This window comes from Haliotis rubra, unplaced genomic scaffold (assembly GCF_003918875.1).
Source record: "Haliotis rubra isolate DU_JTF1 unplaced genomic scaffold, ASM391887v1 Scf449, whole genome shotgun sequence".
Lineage (NCBI taxonomy): Eukaryota > Metazoa > Mollusca > Gastropoda > Lepetellida > Haliotidae > Haliotis > Haliotis rubra.
The window spans coordinates 343063-362517 of NW_025767134.1; the positions used below are offsets into that span (position 1 = coordinate 343063).

General features: G+C 40.7%; 1 protein-coding gene across 1 annotated transcript; it reads left to right on the plus strand.

Annotated features, from left to right (window-relative positions):
- The first annotated feature begins 10342 nt into the window (after positions 1 to 10342).
- LOC124289738 (vegetative cell wall protein gp1-like) lies at positions 10343 to 11245 on the plus strand. The gene has a single exon (XM_046726380.1). The coding sequence runs from the start codon at positions 10343 to 10345 to the stop codon at positions 11243 to 11245; it is 903 nt and encodes a 300-aa protein (XP_046582336.1).
- Positions 11246 to 19455: the final 8210 nt, after the last annotated feature.

The following is a 19455-nucleotide window of genomic DNA, read 5'->3' on the forward strand; positions in this document are numbered from 1 at the left end:
AGATTTTACAAATGAAAAGATCGTTATTCCAATCTTCAATATTTGATAAAATTGATACATGTTGATATAAATAGCAATATAGAATATTTCCACCAAAAACTGTTTAAACAAATTGCAATTGGGATTATGTTTTTTCTTGAGCATTATGACGTTAGCACGGGTTGTGTCAGATGAACTGATATGTGATTACTAACTGCTTCGTCAAAAGACTTAAAGCTATTTATTTCACAAAACCCTCAGATGCCTTAGATGATATGGCTGGTAAAGGGGAGATAGTCATTTTAAAATACGTAGACACTTTTGTTGGATATTGCTTAAGATAGAAACTTTGTGTTTGTTTTATGCAAGTAGATAGCATTAATAACAGAAAATAACCAGTTTCGATAATCTGTCATTTAATGTGATAAGTAATCATTGTGTTAAATAGATTATTTTGATATTTGAATTGGTTTGTTTGTCAGATGCCTTAGATGATATGGCTGGTAAAAAATTGTGATATAGTCATTTTAAAATACGTAGACACTTTTGTTGGATATTGCTTAAGATAGAAACTTTCCGTTTGTTTTATACGTGATTATGAAGTAAAGGAAAGACACACGAGGGTGAACATCAATCTACAAAAATCATCATGGCTGCACCACATAACTTTAAGTACTGTGTTTCATCAAATTTGTAATGTTGTTTGACTAGCGTTATTAAATTAATTGTACACGGTTCTTTATATGCCATGTAATATTAACCACATAACATTGATAAGATTCATGTGTTTAGCCAAATCAAATATCAGATAAAACGATAAATGTTACTAATCACAATGGCAACATTAATACCAATGATCACAGTGAAGGAAATACATGCGTTTCTACCGTGACGACCTGGAACTGGTCTCCAACAATCTGTGCGTGTTGTGTGACGTAACTAACATGATCGGGATCAGACTTGCTGTCTTGGATGATGCATGTCGTCACATCCCAGTTACGTTTATCGTAGATCACCACTGGAACATCTGGTTATGACTTGATACTTTACGCATAACAGTCAGCGTTCGAAATAATCGCCGGCCCGGAGGCCCAAAGCCGGTTGTTATTGTATCTGGCCGGCAGTTTCAAATATTTGCAGGCCCTTGTGGCCTTCCGTAAATTATCTGTCATTTTTTTTTCAACTGGAATCTTTCCCATAATTGTTTTCTTTATTAACGTTTGGGAATCATCCATGATCCTTCATGTTACGATACCTTACAGTTTCACTTCCTGGTATGTCAGCGCTTTGCGCATAGGAATGTCAACACCAGTCTTTAACAAATAAAAACGTCTTATCTGCGCCATAGCCTTCGCTAATTGATTTTGTAGAAACAGTGTGAAACTGTTTACAATACAACTACTGTAGTCTATTTTGTTTTTATTGGTTTGACTTAAACAAAATGGGCCTGCAGATTTCATTCAGGGCCTGTAGATTTTAAAGCCTGCGGCGGCAGCGGGCCCGGATGGCCAACTGGCAAATTAAAGTATTGCAAACACTGATTGCAGTCATATTACAAACACTAACAAAGAAATGAAAGATAATAGTGCATGGTCCCACAATGAAGCACAATATAGTGGCAGATTTCGACGTCTCAACTACGTGCTGACATGAAAGAACAGAGCAATGGACTAACCTCTACCTGAAAGAGTGAGTAAGGTTTTACGCTGCTTTTAGCTATATTCCAGCACTAGCACAGCGGGGGGCACTCCACACATTGTGGAGAATCGAACCCGGGTTTTCGATATGACGAGCAAATGCTGTAACCACTAGGCTACCACACCGCCACTTTACTTGAAAATCCACTTCCACGGTTTACATAAATCTAAATAGAGAAGCCCATATTGCTTCTGCTAGTATTTCTCCCTCAATATTCGGGATGGTTACATGGTATTGCAACATCACAGATCCGTGATGAAATACGTTCATCGTATTCGAAAATTCGTCATGTTCTTTTGAGACCTATTCGTCATACAAGACAAGACAAATTGTTATGAGAGTGAGTTTTTTTGGTAATTTGTAAAATCATTGATTAGGTTATAGTTATTATTGGTCACCATGTTTCATGTTTTGAGTGTGGGTTTTGGCTTACATCTTGCGTCATGTATGTGCAATGGCAATATTATTTCTTTAGCGGTACGCCTTTTTTTGATAGCTGTCCAGAGTTGCCTCCCTTGGCTTATTTTGTTTTGACTCCTGGTCGTTCGAGAAAATAGCCTATTGTTCTGAGTGGATAGTGATGCTGCCCACCGTTACTCGAATGCTCGAGAACTGTGCAAGAGCTATATAAAGGCAGGTTGTTGTGTTGTGCGGCGGGAATCACACGGGACTTATCACGTGACTGGGTTTATGTACATCTGTCTGCCATCGTCGCCAAGACCGATAGTTCTTGCCTATTCGTCTACTACTACTGTCATTGTAAACATCCTTCAATCAGTATATCTGCCCTCACTGTAAATGTCAAGACTCTAGTGAGTTGATATTTTATATTTGTGACCCAATATTTTAGATTTGTGACTCAATTGCATTGTACTACTAGAAATCTGTATTGTCATTCATTGTAGCTTGCTCATTGTTTGTTCAATATATTATTGAATATTATAGACTTGTCTGTGTTCTATTTTGCTGGTTCAAAGGGGACTCTTAAACCTTTTGTCACAGCAATTTATTAACCGTAACAAAAAACATACAGAAAACAGGAAAACACTAGCAAATGTCAAACGATCTTTTATTTTATTTTATGATAATTTGAGTTCATGGCTTTGTAAATTTAATTTTCAATGCCTTTCTTTCGTTATGTCAAGCGGCAAATTAATATCTGTGTATGCAGGATATCTTTAGGGATGATGACATATTTGTGAGAGCCTCGAACTATGGTGGAGATTTATAATCACTGAACAAGTGGTAGTTTCATCAGCGGCGACAGAGATCATAGGAAGCCTGCTACATAAGTTTAAGTACAAATAGTTGACGTTGCTTATTGATCCCCATCTTTAGCGTATCGCGTTAAAGGTAGACTTACTTCACATTTCCGTATTTGTATTTGCCTTTTGTTGTTAATTCCGATAAGTTGTTGGTTAGCATCCATTTCTGATAGCCAACTGCGCATCGTTATAAATATCTAATACCTGCTAAGGTTATTCTTATAAATACAGTAACAGATGTATATTTGGGGGTCAGTCAAAACTCGTTGAAGTCTCCGTGCAGTGTCACGGACACAGGTTTTATATATCATTAAGCTTATTGGAGGAATTCCATTTTGGGGTAATATTATTTAGAAACCGTGTTGTGTGATTGTACATGGATTTATAAAATGAGTAAAATATTCACAGTATGATTTGAACCTCGTTCAAACTTCGCTATGATGGACGTAGTTTTGTATTTCAGGATGACAGCGCAAGAGAACACAGGACTGAGAACCTCCAACAAGAGAACAAAATCACCTTCCCATGCCCAGCTCTCATACCAGACTAGACTCAAGTCGAACATGTCTAGGATGTCCTTGGACAACCCTCACCATCAAAAACCACCGACCAGTCTCAACGAACTTAGCACTGCCTTGCATGGAGAATGGGTTGGAATGAACCAAGTTGACATTGGGAGTATAGGTGTATGCCTCGCCGAATCCGGGACTTTCTTAAGAACGGAGACACGATGTCAATGAGTTAAACTTTGACTTTTCAAGGTAAATGGAGTCATGGAGTGTAGTGCGGATTGTCCATTCATCTAACAAAATATATATTCTTCTGACTTGCAAATTTCAGACGGCTGTCCTTGTTACACTGTTAAGTTATTTATCCTATTAAAGTTGTGACACTATATTATTGAATATCCCCTTATGTTCTATATTATAGAAAACATGTCTGGCATAACATGCATATGGGCGAAATCAACTTCACCTTTACGACAATATACGGTAATGGCTACCGCCTGAGCCATTTGCACGGTGTAGACAGGTACCAGTTTGGTATGGCAGCGCTTCTTGTTGGGAGATACCTCTGGAGGATGCTTCAAGAGGGTTGAAACCTTCTGGGTACCAAATCGGTGGAAAACACTGACTTAAAGGAGGAAGCCATGATATACTGGTATCCGTTTACATACAAGTCTAACAATCTGTGACCTCTTCTTTACTGTGTGATCCAATGTGTGCTCCTTTAGACTTGACAACAAGTAATACAGAATCGGTGGGCACGGATATGTGGGAACAGTGGCTGCTTATTACATTCTCAGTATATCATCTAGAAATCCCTTCTGGAGTAATAACGTCACTCTGATCTTTGAGACTGAATGCTTTTGAATGCAAATGATATCTGCTTTTGTTTGTTTGGCATAACTGTTTGAGACTTGTATTAATATTGGTCAGAGGAAGCCAATTAACCTGATATATTTTGGCTTTAGTAAATGTGCGTCGCCGTGAAGATTCCCGTAAGGTGTGTATATGAAAACTCCCAGAACGGTTGTCAATATATTCACTATCAGCTGTGCAGTGATGTAGACTTGTAATCCCAAATTGTGGTCGTGGCAGGGCGGAGGCATAGGGGTAGCCTAGTGGTTAAAGCGTTCGCTCGTCACGTGGAAGACCCGGGCTCGATTCCGCACATGGGTACAATGTGTGAAGCCCATTACTGGTGTCCCCCGCCTCGATATGTCTGGAATATCTGCGTAAAACTATAATACACCCATTCCTGGCATGGAACGACAGCACACGACGAAGACATGCGTATATACAAGTTGGTGCAACGGTATTATGACATTTTAGAACATACGCCACTAACATATCGAAAATTACAGACTCAAGGAATGTTTTCCAATTTTACATTGATTAAAACGATTGCGTAAAGGAAATGACGATAACTTGTTCAACACCAGTACTATATAATGTGTAGGACACAAGAAAACGCAGATAGGTGTAAACCCTGTACCGTCACCTGGCACCGTATTGACAATGTTTAAAATATATGGTTGAGAATCATAAACGTCCAGTGTCCTTTAACTGAGCATATGTGACATTGGCATGTGTGTCAATATCTTACAGCATTTTATGATATGGACAATCATTCTATAAACAACTGCATTGATCATATTCACTGGCCCACAGTGGACCCAGCAGGCTACCCTTTCAATGTCCACTCACGCAGCTGACCTCGGGACAACTGCCCGTCCTCTGTAGCAATAATAACAAATAGTAAATTTAATTCAGAGTCACTATTCCATCTTGCCTGCAGACTCCCTCTACCTGCCCCCTGGTGTCTGTACGCTCATTCAGCTCTCCCCGCCGGGCCCACCGCCCACTGTCGTCACTCCACACGTGGGGCTGCTGGGCACATAATGTTCAAGTTGTAATCAGTAGGCTCAAGGCGTTCTTGTTGGCAACAATCTTATCGACTGCAGTCACAACATCATATCTCTCCTTTAGTCAGGCCAGGTTCCTGAGGAATCAGATCACAAATTCTACGTATGCTTCACCCCGTCCTGTCGAGGGGGCAAGAAGTAGTAACACAGGTGTACGGTTATTTGAAGATTTAGTGTTGAAAACATAATCTTTAGAACTCGTCTCTCAGTTTCAGCTGAGTGACTGCTTCAGTTTCTTCTCTTACCTGTTCCATAAAAAACGTTATTAAACAGTTCCTAAGCTAAAACAGTCAACCGGTTGTCTATAGTTTTATTCGCTTAGGAGATACGCATATTGCAATTTGCAGATGTTTTTGATATTTGATGGCCATTTATCACATCTGAAAGTCATGGCTTGTGTGGGAAGTTTCACCGGAAATCCGGAAACCGTTCTACATTAACAATATCTTTGACGTATTTCATCAACACCATCTCTATTATTATCTAGTACATTATTAAATGACCAATATGTGCAGGTTCACACAAAATGTTATCCAGAACAGAACAGTTTATTCCCTTAAAACCACTAACGGAGGTACAAAGGAGAACACAAATAACATAGGCACACATATGTACATACCATAAATATGCAGCTAGATGGCAGGTGCTCCAGTCATAAAATACCTGTTATAATTTACTTTTCTTTACAGCTTTGAACATCTCTTGTATAAATTTGAAAGATTTTTCATTTCTTTAAACATTTTGGACAGACAGTAACTTTATGACACTTTAAAGGTTAGACCATTTATTTTTGTAAGTTGTAGGTGCTACATACATAGATCACCGTTCAGAAAAGTCTGAGATTCAAATAAATAATAGCAGGTCAAATCCATAATGAACAACATTTTTGGTATATATGAGAATAACCGGCGTGGAGCATAAGATATCTGTTTATCCAATGCATGAACATATACGTTTACATTAGCATGGGCTGGCGACTGTTATGGCCGGAAGCAGTGTTAGTGCCATCTTACACACTGTCGATCATGTTATTATCTGGCCATACAATTATGTTTTACATTATTTGAACTTTGACGACTTCCATTACTCTGTTCGTTGTCAACTACTGGGTGCGGTGTCTTCATATCTGTTATTAAAGTCCTCGTTCAACCGTGAACGTCAATTCTAATATGGTTATGATGGGTTTAATAATTCAGTCGTGAAGGCTAATCAAACTATCGGCATATCTGGCAAGGAACGCACTCAGTAACATTGTACATCAAGCCCACGTATACATTCTGTGACGGGAAATCATTCACAGCACCCTTACAGCATCCGCAGCAATTCCATGGTTGAGGCCAGCATCAGTGACAGAAGCACCTCCATGTTTGCAGCACTATACACGATATTAGAATCTCTGTAGTTCCACTGTTAGACGCGGCAATAACCTCCAGCATTACATCGGCATCACTGGCAACATCATTGCTGGCAACAGCTTCAGTGAAAGCATTAAACGTATGTGTATGCAGCATAGCCGGCAGCACTGACATCGACGGTGGCGATATTGTATAGATACCAATAGCCTTCATAGCGTTACAGATACAACTACCTTTATGGATAAAGCGTCACTGACAACATTCAGATCTGGGGTTGCAGCAACAGTGATATCCTTTGCTGTAAAATGATTTCGAGCAAAGACTACTGCAGCTTACAGTTAAATCAAGACAAAACCTTAAAATATAAATATGTGTTAACACCAGAATGTATGGTAACTTCCGATTTCAGAGATGAAGATCATTCTGGGACCTTTAAGGTTAAGTATAAGAACAGAGATTACACAGTTTGAACGTTAAAACACATACTCAGTCACAGCAGAGGCATGTTGACCTCACACATATTCAACGTGCACAAGCAGTTTTTCCACATGGGGAGATAACGACGACAGGAAGCTCATCCCGGGGGTAAATACTGTTCTTCAGGTGAGACTAATTGCTTGTAGTGTTAAGATTCTTCCTAGCATCGTAATGCAGTGACAGCAATATCAGTGGAATCTCTTATAAAGCTCACTGAAAACATGCACGTGGCATTTCACGTCAGAGATATCTCAAAGAGAAAGTTCGTAACGCCTACGTCATCAATAAACATCTTATCATTTCACCGGCATCTGCTTTATCGCCAAAAACTTTTTCTTGGATTTAAATGTCCGGAAATGTGCCCATTATTCCATGTAAGATATACTACAAGTTACTTTATCTTAACATGTTACCTATTTTTCAGACTGGAAAAACAGTGGGCTGTAAAGTGAATTATAGACACATATAACGAAGACATGCTGTGTTTTACGTGACTCGTTTGACGTCAGTATAAGAAACAACATGCTTTATCTCTCAACGGAGCCATATTCAGTAATATGGGAGAAAACGGGACTGTAACATTGCATGAGGAGAACACTGCGGGGACATCACGTTATAGCTCCACTTGCGGTACACTCAAGGCTGCTGTACATATGTGCAGAAACTATTGGTTGGTGAGATATGTGGGTGTAGCGACAATGGTTCCAGGGAATATGCAAGTGGACAAACTAAAGGGCCAGAATATATCAATCCTGCGTGTGCACAACCTAAGGCCCGGTGGATATGTAAGTGTAGATGTGTGGATCTTGGAGATATGTAGGTGGATATGTAAACGTGGATCTGTGGGTCTGGGAGATATGTAGGTGGATGTGTAAACGTGGATCTGTGGATCTGTGGGTCTGGGAGATATGTAGGTGGATATGTAAGCGTGGATCTGTGGATCTGGGAGATATGTAGGTGTCACAACTGTTGGTCCGGTGGCTATGTAAGCGTGGATCTGTTGGTCTGGGAGATATGTAGGTGGATATGTAAGTGTGGATCTGTGGGTCTGGGAGATATGTAGGTGTCACAACTGTTGGTCCGGTGGCTATGTAAGCGTGGATCTGTTGGTCTGGGAGATATGTAGGTGGATATGTAAGTGTGGATCTGTGAATCTGGGAGATATGTAGGTGTCACAACTGTTGGTCCGGTGGCTATGTAAGCGTGGATCTGTTGGTCTGGTTGGGTCTGGGAGATATGTAGGTGTCACAACTGGTCCGGTGGCTATGTAAGCGTGGATCTGTGGGTCTGGGAGATATGTAGGTGTGTAAGTGTGGAACTGGTGGTCCGGTGGCTATGTAAGCGTGGATCTGTTGGTCTGGGAGATATGTAGGTGGATATGTAAGTGTGGATCTGTGGGTCTGGGAGATATGTAGGTGTCACAACTGTTGGTCCGGTGGCTATGTAAGCGTGGATCTGTTGGTCTGGGAGATATGTAGGTGGATATGTAAGTGTGGATCTGTGGGTCTGGGAGATATGTAGGTGTCACAACTGTTGGTCCGGGTGGCTATGTAAGCGTGGATCTGTTGGTCTGGGAGATATGTAAGTGTGGATCTGTGGGTCTGGGAGATATGTAGGTGTCACAACTGTTGGTCCAGTGGCTATGTAAGCGTGGATCTGTTGGTCTGGGAGTCTCTGGGAGATATGGAGATGTAAGCGTGGATCTGTTGGTCTGGGAGATATGTAGGTGGATATGTAAAGTGTGGATCTGTGGGTCTGGGAGATATGTAGGTGTCACAACTGTTTAGTCCGGTGGCTATGTAAGGTGGATCTGTTGGTCTGGGAGATATGTAGGTGTCACAACTGTTGGTCTGGGGTGGCTATGTAAGCGTGGATCTGTTGGTCTGGGAGATATGTAGGTGGATATGTAAGTGTGGATCTGTGGGTCTGGGAGATATGTAGGTGTCACAACTGTTGGTCCGGTGGCTATGTAAGCGTGGATCTGTTGGTCTGGGAGATATGTAGGTGGATATGTAAGTGTGGATCTGTGGGTCTGGGAGATATGTAGGTGTCACAACTGTTGGTCCGGTGGCTATGTAAGCGTGGATCTGTTGGTCTGGGAGATATGTAGGTGGATATGTAAGTGTGGATCTGTGGGTCTGGGAGATATGTAGGTGTCACAACTGTTGGTCAGGTGGCTATTTAGGTGCCTGGGGTATATGCAAAAGTAAAGCCATGGTTCCGGGAGATATGCAACTGGAGAAACTATAGGTTTTGTAAATATGTAAGTGTACAATTGTGGGGATATTGAGAGTTGCAACTATGGTTCCCTTGGATACAAAAATGTACAAACCAAGGGAATGTATAAGTGGAGAAACTGTCAGTCACATCACTGTATGATGTTTTGTGACATAAAGTAAACCAGAACTTGGGTCCACTTATTGTTCCCTTACGGTTCTGGGTCTTCGGCCTAAGAGTGAAAGTTTAAACCGCTTGACAACCTCACCGCCCCCTTTCCTTGGAAGAGAAAGACGAGAGTTGTTGGACATCATCACTTCACGTCAGGCCTAATTTGGAAACAGATTTCTTCTTATATACATGTCACATACAAAAATAGGGTTTCGATAGTGTAACACAGACGTAGGCGCTGAGCGAAGGGAAGCCTGCTGCGGTCTGAGGTGTTCAGGAGATATTGACGACACAAAACACACTGTGCTTGAACTCTCGTTATTGTGGAAAAGATCACGGGAACCCGTAATCATGGGTAACAGTTGCGTAATGCGTCAAAAATAAATATACCATGCTGACAGAGGTTAAATGGGATCTTTGTCATTTTCCACAAGTCCAATGGACCATCCCTGAGTGTTAACGGCAAATGATCACGTCTAGTAGCGGATGGTAAAGTCTCAAATCGGCATTAATGTCATTCTATTACCAGTTTAACGTCAGGCTTTGACGGGCAAACCGATCCGATATTGGTTCCTTGAGTTTATTGGTAGTTGTACCGCCTGAACCATGTGGATATAGCATTGCAGGGACAGTCGGCGGTTGTTCAGCCACATCCTTCCTCACTGCTCCAGCTTCTGAATGTTGGTTGGTTTGTTGTTTATCGCCGCACCTAGCAATATCCCAGCTGTATGGCGACGGTCTGTAAATAATCGATGAGGGTAACCACAGCTTCCCAACACCCTTACTACCCAACATCATCCCTCCCCAACACCCGTCCCCTCGACACCTCCTCTCCCCAACATCTCCGCTCCCCAACACCCCCGCTCCTGGACACCTCGTCTCCCCAACATCCCCGTTCCTCAACACCCCCGCTTCTCGACACCACCTCTTCCCAACACCCATTCTCCTCGACACCTCCTCTCCCCAACATCCCTCTCCTCGACACCTCGTCTCCCCAACATCCCTGCTCCCCAACACCCCGCTCCTCGACACCACCTCTTCCCAACACCCCTCTTCCCAACACTCATTTTCCTCGACACCTCCTCTCCCCAACACCCCCTCACCAACACCCCCTCTCCTCGACACCCACCTCTCCCCAACACCCTCTCCCCCGACACTCTCTCCCCACATCCCATCTCCCTGACATCCCTTCTCCCCACCCCCTCTTCCTAACACCCTTCTCCCCACCTCCTCTCCCCCGACACCTCACTCCCCGAAACCCCCTCTCCCCACACATCCTCTCCCAACACCCCCTCTCCCCGACACCTCTCTCCCTGACTGCCCCATTCCCCACACCGCCTCTCCCAACACCCCCTTTCCCCGACACCCTCTCCCTGACTGCCCCCATTCCCCACACCGCCTCTCCTAACACCCCTTTCCCCGACACCTCCCTCCCCGACACCCCTCTCCCCACACCCCCTCTCCCCCCGACACCTCCCCTTCCCCGACACCCCCTCTCCCCACACTGTCTCTCCCCACATCGCCTCTCCCCACATTTCCGCTCCCTAGCACCCCCTCTCCCCATCACATCACCCTCTCTCCAACATTCCCGCTCCCCTGCTTTCCTACATCCACGCTCTCAAAATCTTCTCTTGATGCCGATATATCTGCAATGATACAAGATTTCTTATCAATGAGTACACATTTTCGCCAATCATGCTTCAGGCAAGTATGGATTTAATTCAACAAATATTCCATATACACAACTGGAGGAGATTTTGTTACCACATTATCCATCAATGAGTATTTACTGCCTCTCAACACCAGATGGAGTGCCATATGCAAAGATGAAGAGTTTTAAGTGTCCTATCTTTAGCAGACACACAGTGTTGAAAGTGCGTTGCCTGTTCCTGTGCCCGGCGGTAGAAAACCAAGTAGATATGCACCTTTGTTGGAACGCTTGGGGAGATAATAGGGGCAGTGTGTGGACAGGATGGGCAACTTCTAATATCCAAGCAGCAGTTATTTATTGCCAAAACCGTCATGTGTTTGTCATCATGTCTACGATAAAAGTAAGATCTTTCACAAGTAGGGTAATTTTTATCCCGTGACTGTCTGCTTTATTAGCGAGGTGTCCGGTTAGGCCATAAGAAATGTATTTTAGGTGGTGCTAAGCTGCATAATTTTCCAACTTTATGAATCTCTCGCTTGCTTTGGTCCGGTTTATGGCAGCGTCCACACGATATAAGTACTTCTAAATCACATTCTAGTACTTTCTGAGTAGTAAACAGTGGCAACAGATTGAGTTAATGAGATACTAAGGAATACGATGTGTTTAGCCTATTAAATGATCAGGTTCACGATATCGGCGCTAGCACTGTAGGTTCCCTTTGTCGTTGTTACAGTATGGTGACGGAGTGCTATAAGTTCTTCATAAAACTCGGGCCTGAAGTCATGTGCACTCATTAAACTCCAGACATACCGAATACCCCAGCTCTAGTCTGGTTATGTCAATATTGTAGCATATTCTAACTGTCAGGGACACATTACTGTTACTGTATTATATACAGGGTTTATAGAACTAATTGTTGGCGATATAGTCGTCGTTATCTAAATATCTTAAACGGATTAGAATCAGCTGTTTACCTATTGCTAACTTGCGTACGTGTGCAGGTCGTCTGAGGCCCCACAATTCATCGTTTACCACTCAATCTGGTTTTTATATTGAGCTGCTGACCAGAGTTGTGTACGTAGGGCGCCAGAGACAGATCCTAGTATCAAATCGCGGTTGAAATATAGTGAACATTCAAAGTAGTACTGTCTTCACTAAATCAGATCGTGACAATGCTTTCTAACTGTACAAAAACGACATGGTATCGAATTTAGCAACTTCAGACTAAACAATATGTCTGTTATACAAAACAGTACATTTAATTACGTATTTGAATGTTGGACCAAGAAATACTGTATTGTTTTCGATAGAAAAGCGTTTAGATACTGACAAGTTAGTTTCGATTATTTTAGCGCAAGCAAATTGAAAGTGTTTGATTTTTATAGCACCTTTTAACGTCTTAAATAAACACAGAAGGAATATTTCAGCCATCTCTGCGAATACGCAATGTCCAGTAACCTTCCAGATATTGGTCACTCGCTGTCAAACGTGATGAGTGGACATGGAGAGACTAGCTGCATGTCCAGCAGATGACATGCCGACAGTCATGGCCTCGACCTTATTCAATAGTCCAGTCAGAAGTCTTGCTTTGTCAAGTTCATGGTCGCTGAATTAAATGCCTGTCACTCAACAGCAGTCACCCATATTATTCATGTTATCAAAGGTGGCTGAGGGCGAATTCGGCAAGTACTTCGGCGAGAGATCCAAATTGCTTCAATTAGTCCACGACGCCATTGTCAGTCAATATGATGGATGGCAATGCCTGTATTCAATGTTATACCAACTGGGCTCATTTTATTATCCAGCTACATAAAAGCAATACATCACATCCGTAGAAAATATTCACAAAGTTTGTAAACTTTTGAAACTTTATGCTTTGCGTCAATGTTAAATTACATGTGTGGATTTTGTCATTCAAACAAAACCAGTATGACTGACTGAATGACTGACTGAATGACTGAAATGACTGAATCACTGAATCACTGAATGAATGGAAGAATAGAAAGAATGAATGAATGAATGAATGAAAGAATGTAATGTAATGAATGAATGAATGAATGAAAGAATGTAATGTAATGAAATGAATGAATGAAAGAATGAAAGAATGAATGGAATGAATGAAAGAATGAATGAATGAACGCTTTTCTTCAAAATAATTCGTCACAAATATGTATAGATGCAACACACTGAAGATTCCAAACTGAACTGAAGATTCGGGAATGACTGTTAAGCTCCATTGTAGTCACCAGGTGACGAGTAATGGCAGGATGGATATATCTTTCCCTCCACAAGTCATACGTGTAGCTCAATTAAAGCAACCTATTACAGTCTGAACCAAACAAACCTGTGATTTTGTGAGCAGAGGAGCCAAACCATCGGAGTAACCCAAATTCCCACGCAATTCATGAAGTCAGACTTGCCGGAGCCGTTCTGTTCTCGTGGTCGTTAATACATTGGGTTTTCTAAGGTGCTGTTTGGTGCTCCTCATGTCCCTTAACAGAACAGAGCAAACATTTTTCCAGTTAAGAATACATAGGATGGCGGGAGTGCAGAGCACCGCCGTCAGAATAATCTCAAAAGTCTATAGACTAAAACGGAACCATATAACACTAATTCATTGCCAAAAAACGGTTTAACACTCAATTCTAAGGGATCTACTTACAAACATTTTCCCAGTCTCTCAGAGAATCACATTCAAGGTCCTTTGCCTAATCTACATGTGCCTCAACAATCAAGCTCCTTCCTATCTCTCGGACGTACTCAACCACTGTGCCCCTAGCCGTTCCCTGCGCTCTGAATCAAAGCGACTCCTCAGTGTGCCTATAGTCAGAACAACAACTTATGGTCAACCTTCATTTGCCTTTTGCCGCCGCCTCGTGTTGGAACTCTCTTCCTCAGATGATCCGTCTCTCAGGAACGCTATCAAGTTTCAAAACAAGCCTGAAAACCCATCTGTTCAGACAAGCTTTCTCCCCTGAATCTTCTTTCAACTGTCGCTCTGAGCATGCATTGAGCATGGAACTAGCGCTATACAAATGGACTGTTATGTTATGTTATGTTTTAATGGTTTGGGATATAATGTTTTCCGATGACGTTTGGAAAGAGGACAGAGAAAAATGTAATGAAATTCATCGCAAACATCGCACATGTCGCCGAGGTTACATATTACACTGTGTACATGATATGTGAACAGAACCTGACACTTTTCACATAACGTAACACACGGGACACGAAACATTTCACAATGCACGCAGAGTACGACACAACGTGCACCCAACATGCGTGCAACGTTGCGATATCATTCCATCTCAGTATGCGTGGTCGTTGCCAATAAGCTGTTGTAGATGCTGTGATTGCATAACTGTGAACATGAAATATTTCCTACATGCTTCTAGAACAAATTAGAAGAACATAAGCTGACGTGCGACCGAGACAAGTGTCCTTTGATGTGTTCGTGTCAGTAGGAATATAAGGGATATATCGGTGAGTAATATCCATATAACTGGATGCAGCCGCAACCTTGTCTGAGCATGTGCAGTAAGCAGGTCCGTTACAGCATTTTGATGACCATTATAATCATATGATACTCGTAATCCACACAATATCCACTGGTATAACAACTGAAATGTTTAGAGTACTGGGACAATTCGCATATCGAAGTCTCAACAAGAATTACAAATACATCACCAAACAAACACAACTCCCTAAAGTAGTCTTTAACTCAATAACACATGCACCAATATCACGAAGAAATATCTTTTAGTTATTAACAACGTCTACGTTCTTTAAAAGTATAATCTGTTTTCGCTTCTCAGCAGGATAACGTTGATTCATGGATGTAAATTTTTCGATGTGGAGGAAGCCAAATTAAATTCCAAAACATGTATCCTACAACGGCAATGTGTCTGTATTATGGAGAATCCTCTTGTGTACTGAGGTGTTGCACATGAGTGGCTTGGTGTTGGCAGCATGTTATGAAGCGGCCTATCTGTCAAGTGTCCAAAAGTTATTCACACACATGGTGGGCAGCTGTATTTATATGGGGGAATAAATGTAATATCAATGTAAAATATATTTTGGTTATGTGACATGTCTACTAGTTCACCATTTCATTGTACGACGTTCATCGAACTGACAGAAGTGAACAGTTCCAGTGTTATGCTTACAAGTGTTTCAGGGTAACTTGTGTTTAATCAATATATGAACTTTTGTTTGTCCATGTCGTGTCATACCTGAAATAGTTCGAACGGCATTAAACTCACTCACTCACTCACTTGTTCAAGCTGGTGAATCACTCATCTCCTGTATCACTGACAGGGACGACACTACATGCCTCATGCTGTACTGAAACTCTTACAAGGCTGGATTTGATAGTCTCATCATTCCAAAATTTAGGCCTTCTTCGTAGAGGGAATGCAGGATGTTACAAACGAGTGAGAAACATAGTCCACCATACAGAAAAGCATACCCGTGCAGGGATTACAAGAGATTTGAGGGTAAGTCTGGTCCTGATTGTAGATATGTGAGGTAAAACCAGGGTGTTCTTACAACCACATACGTTTAGACTTGAAGCCGAACATTCGCTGAAATATGATTTAAGGTATTGATACTCAAGAGACATTGTCTCCAAATGTAGATGCTCAACGATGTTTTAGGCATGCGTGTGGCTTGATGTAGTTCAGGGCCCTAATGACTTTGAACTGATTAAAACCTGCTGTTCATGACGCCTTCTGTCCGCTGTGTTCACTAGTCTTTAAGTGGAACTACATTCAGTGTGTTATTGGAAGCTGCTTGCAAAAACAAAGATTCAGGTAACGTTTTGCAAGTGGAAAAGCTGGAATAATTCATTCTACGTGAGGTATCTCACAACGACGATATCCAATAAAATTTCACTGAAGTAGTTTAGGCAGTTTTTACACTAATTTAAAACTTGTGGGGTTCAACCGAGCATGCTCTTTCTCCGAAGATTCCAAAAAGCGTCATACGAACGTTGCTCAAATGACCTTTATTCATGATCACAGCTTTCAAAGCTGAAGCGAATCGTTCAATAATTTGTAGGGTCGACAACTGATGACATTTCTAAATTGGACTGATCAGTTGGCAAAATGACACCCGATGCACTCCCAATCTCGACCTGTACCATTCGTTGACTTGCCTTTGCATGTGTTTGTGACAGAATACCCTCACTTTTCCGCCAACGCCTGGCATCATCATGTTTAATAGTGATTCATACATTACATGAATTACATTAATCTGTGCCAGATGGTTTTTCAAATAATTTTACACAAAATTCAGTTGACACATTTTGAAACAAATGACAGATGACATATCCAACACCAATCAATAGAGGCATGTCTAATGCAAGACTCCAGGCATAAAATCACAATCTTAATGAAAATAAATGTTCCGTCGTGCGAGCTTTCTACTGGTTAAATCAGGACATTTGAATAAATGTTTGTAAATTTCCTTTCAAAGATATGTATTTCATTTGGTTAAAATAAGGTGATTTATGAAGGTTACCAGCGGATGAATAATCATCGTAATTCAGCGGGAATGAAAGAATACGGCCACTGTAATTAATAACTAAAACACAAATGAAAAAATATATTGCGTTGGCGAAATTTTTTTAAAGGTTTTTTCACTTAATACCTCAATATTCTATGAGTGAAGCTAGTGACAAAAATGGCTTTTCAAAGTCGCCTCCATTACGATGCATTGCTGGATGCACCAGTATCAGCATACGTTCATAACGGAAATGAAAATATATTCGCCCTACTACACATTCAATTATCATGCTGTGTAAAATAGGACGACATCAAAGTCAGCAGGTACTTGCTTCATTATGTTCGCGCGTGTTACAAATAATCATTTGGGAAGTATAATATCAGCAGTGTCATGGTTTTCAGTTTGAACAGATAATTATTAGTCTCTGAGTACACCTCACTGACCATATGCCTGACATCCTAACGGGTTTGCAGGTTTTCGCGTTCAAAAAAGTAACTAGAACTCTAATTGATGTCACAAAGTGCCTCTTGGCGACTTGTCTTCACATCTAAAGGAATTGGGGCGGTGGGGTAGTCTAATGGTTAAAGCGTTCGCTCGTCACCCGGAAGACCCAGGTTCGATTCCCCTCCCACATGGGTACAATGTGGGAACCTCATTCCTGGTGTTCCCCGCCGAGGAAATGCTGGAATATTGTTAAAAGCGGCGTAAAACCATACTCACTCACTAACTCTAAAGGAACTGACTATAGGTGAACACAAGGTCGCTGCGTTCCGGACATCACTCCCAATGATTCTGAATATCATTTCATTTTTTATAACAGTCCACATTAATAGGTAAGTCTTTAAAATATTAATATAAAATTCATTGCTGATATGGTATGATGGTATTGATATGTGGATTTAGTAATAAGTCCATTTTATTAGGATTAGTTCACAAAAGAACTTCGACTTCTCTTAAAACTTTTGACTTTCATAAATTCATGCAACAGAAAGTTATTTGCACACGTATTCAAGAAGGGTACATCAAAACATAACTGTATTACATCATTCACTGAAACAAAACTGTTTGATGATGCATTAGCTTAGGTAACACAATGTAACATCATTTACATTCGAGTTTCTAATATAAATTAATGTTTCAGGGTAGATGCCCGTAAACAAAATCCGTACAAACGAAACTGAAACACAAACCTGTTTGAGGAGATGATTACTCTGAAGATTTCATCACAGACTGACCTTAAGTATATTGATCCTATTTCATTTTGTAATTACAATCATAACATGGAGCTTGTACATACTGCAGTTCGCTCAAATATCAACATTAAGGATACAGTGTATACACTTACCTAAATTTATGACAGTGACAGACTTTGTGCAAGTCATTAACTGTTGAAGCTTATGATACTTTGGATGGATATAATATCCGTTAAGGAATGGATTTCGTTCGCTTCTAAAATACACACGTTGAGGGAAGATAAATATATTGATCGTTTACAGAACTATTAAATAATATATTCTTTCATTTTCTTGCGTTTTTGTAATATCGTTTTGTGCTGGAGGCAAAGAATAATTAATTAGTATTGCCAAGGAACAAATGCGTATTTTGGTTTTCATATAAATAATTGTCTAAACCACACTTGGATGTAATAACATGATACAATACAATGTGATGATTTTTTTAGCAAAATGCCAATTCTTATGGAACCGATCCTGTACAATTGATAACAACCCTTTACTATCGTTATATTGATTGCTGCATACATGGCTTTGACCACATGTATCTGCCAGTGTTGTTTGACAAAGAACAACCATGGTTAATGATAAACATCATGATATTTATGATATAGAATTCGGTACATAATTACTGAAAGCTTACCATTTTGAGGCAATATACAGTTACTCCCAAACTCTAACATATGTTTCGTGACAATGACATCAACCGATATGCACCTCTGGTTCGCCAACCAGCAATGAAGTGAATACATTTTATAAAGCTTAACGCATAATTTTTATCAATCATTCAATGATAGAGAAGTCAGATTAACCCCAAAAGTATAGGAGTACTGTCGTAACACAATGATGGAAAATCAACAAAGTCTGAAGGCAGATTTAGATTTCTAGCCTCGGGAAACAAATATAACATGTCTTTTAGTCCCTGTTCCTTTAGTGATAAAGCGGCTTGGTCGAACGTTCGACTTCAATTAGATTGTTTGCCTGATAGGCATAACTGTAATAATATCTAATTCATGAATATTGAATATGTATTTTCTAGTATTTATAACTGCAGACTGCCACTCTATTATGTGTTGCCATAGTGATACCTTTTTAGTTGATTTGTAAATTAACTTTGTTCATTTTAGAATGAAATTGTTAATTACGTCACAGAGCTTTGTTGCTTGTTGTTTGTGATATAACTATGTTAATTTTAGAATGCAATTGTTAATTACAGCACAGAGCTATGTTGTTTGCGGTTTACACACCTATTTCTTTTATGGACTGATTCGCGATTAACGTTGCAGTTTCAACTTGGAAATAAACACATAATAGAATGTTTAGGCCAGATAATTTACTCATTTTCAGTTTTGTGTGTGTCTTCTCCTCAACTACAAACCCTCACTAAGATCTTCATTTACGTTATTCACCAAAAGGCAACAACAGTCTGCAGTTCTGTCAAGATCCTTAACATAATCACCGAATTGTTCCAATGCAG

Bases quoted from the DNA above. Each gene is read 5' to 3' on its own strand.
- LOC124289738 (XM_046726380.1), top strand. From the start codon at position 10,343: ATGAGGGTAACCACAGCTTCCCAACACCCTTACTACCCAACATCATCC.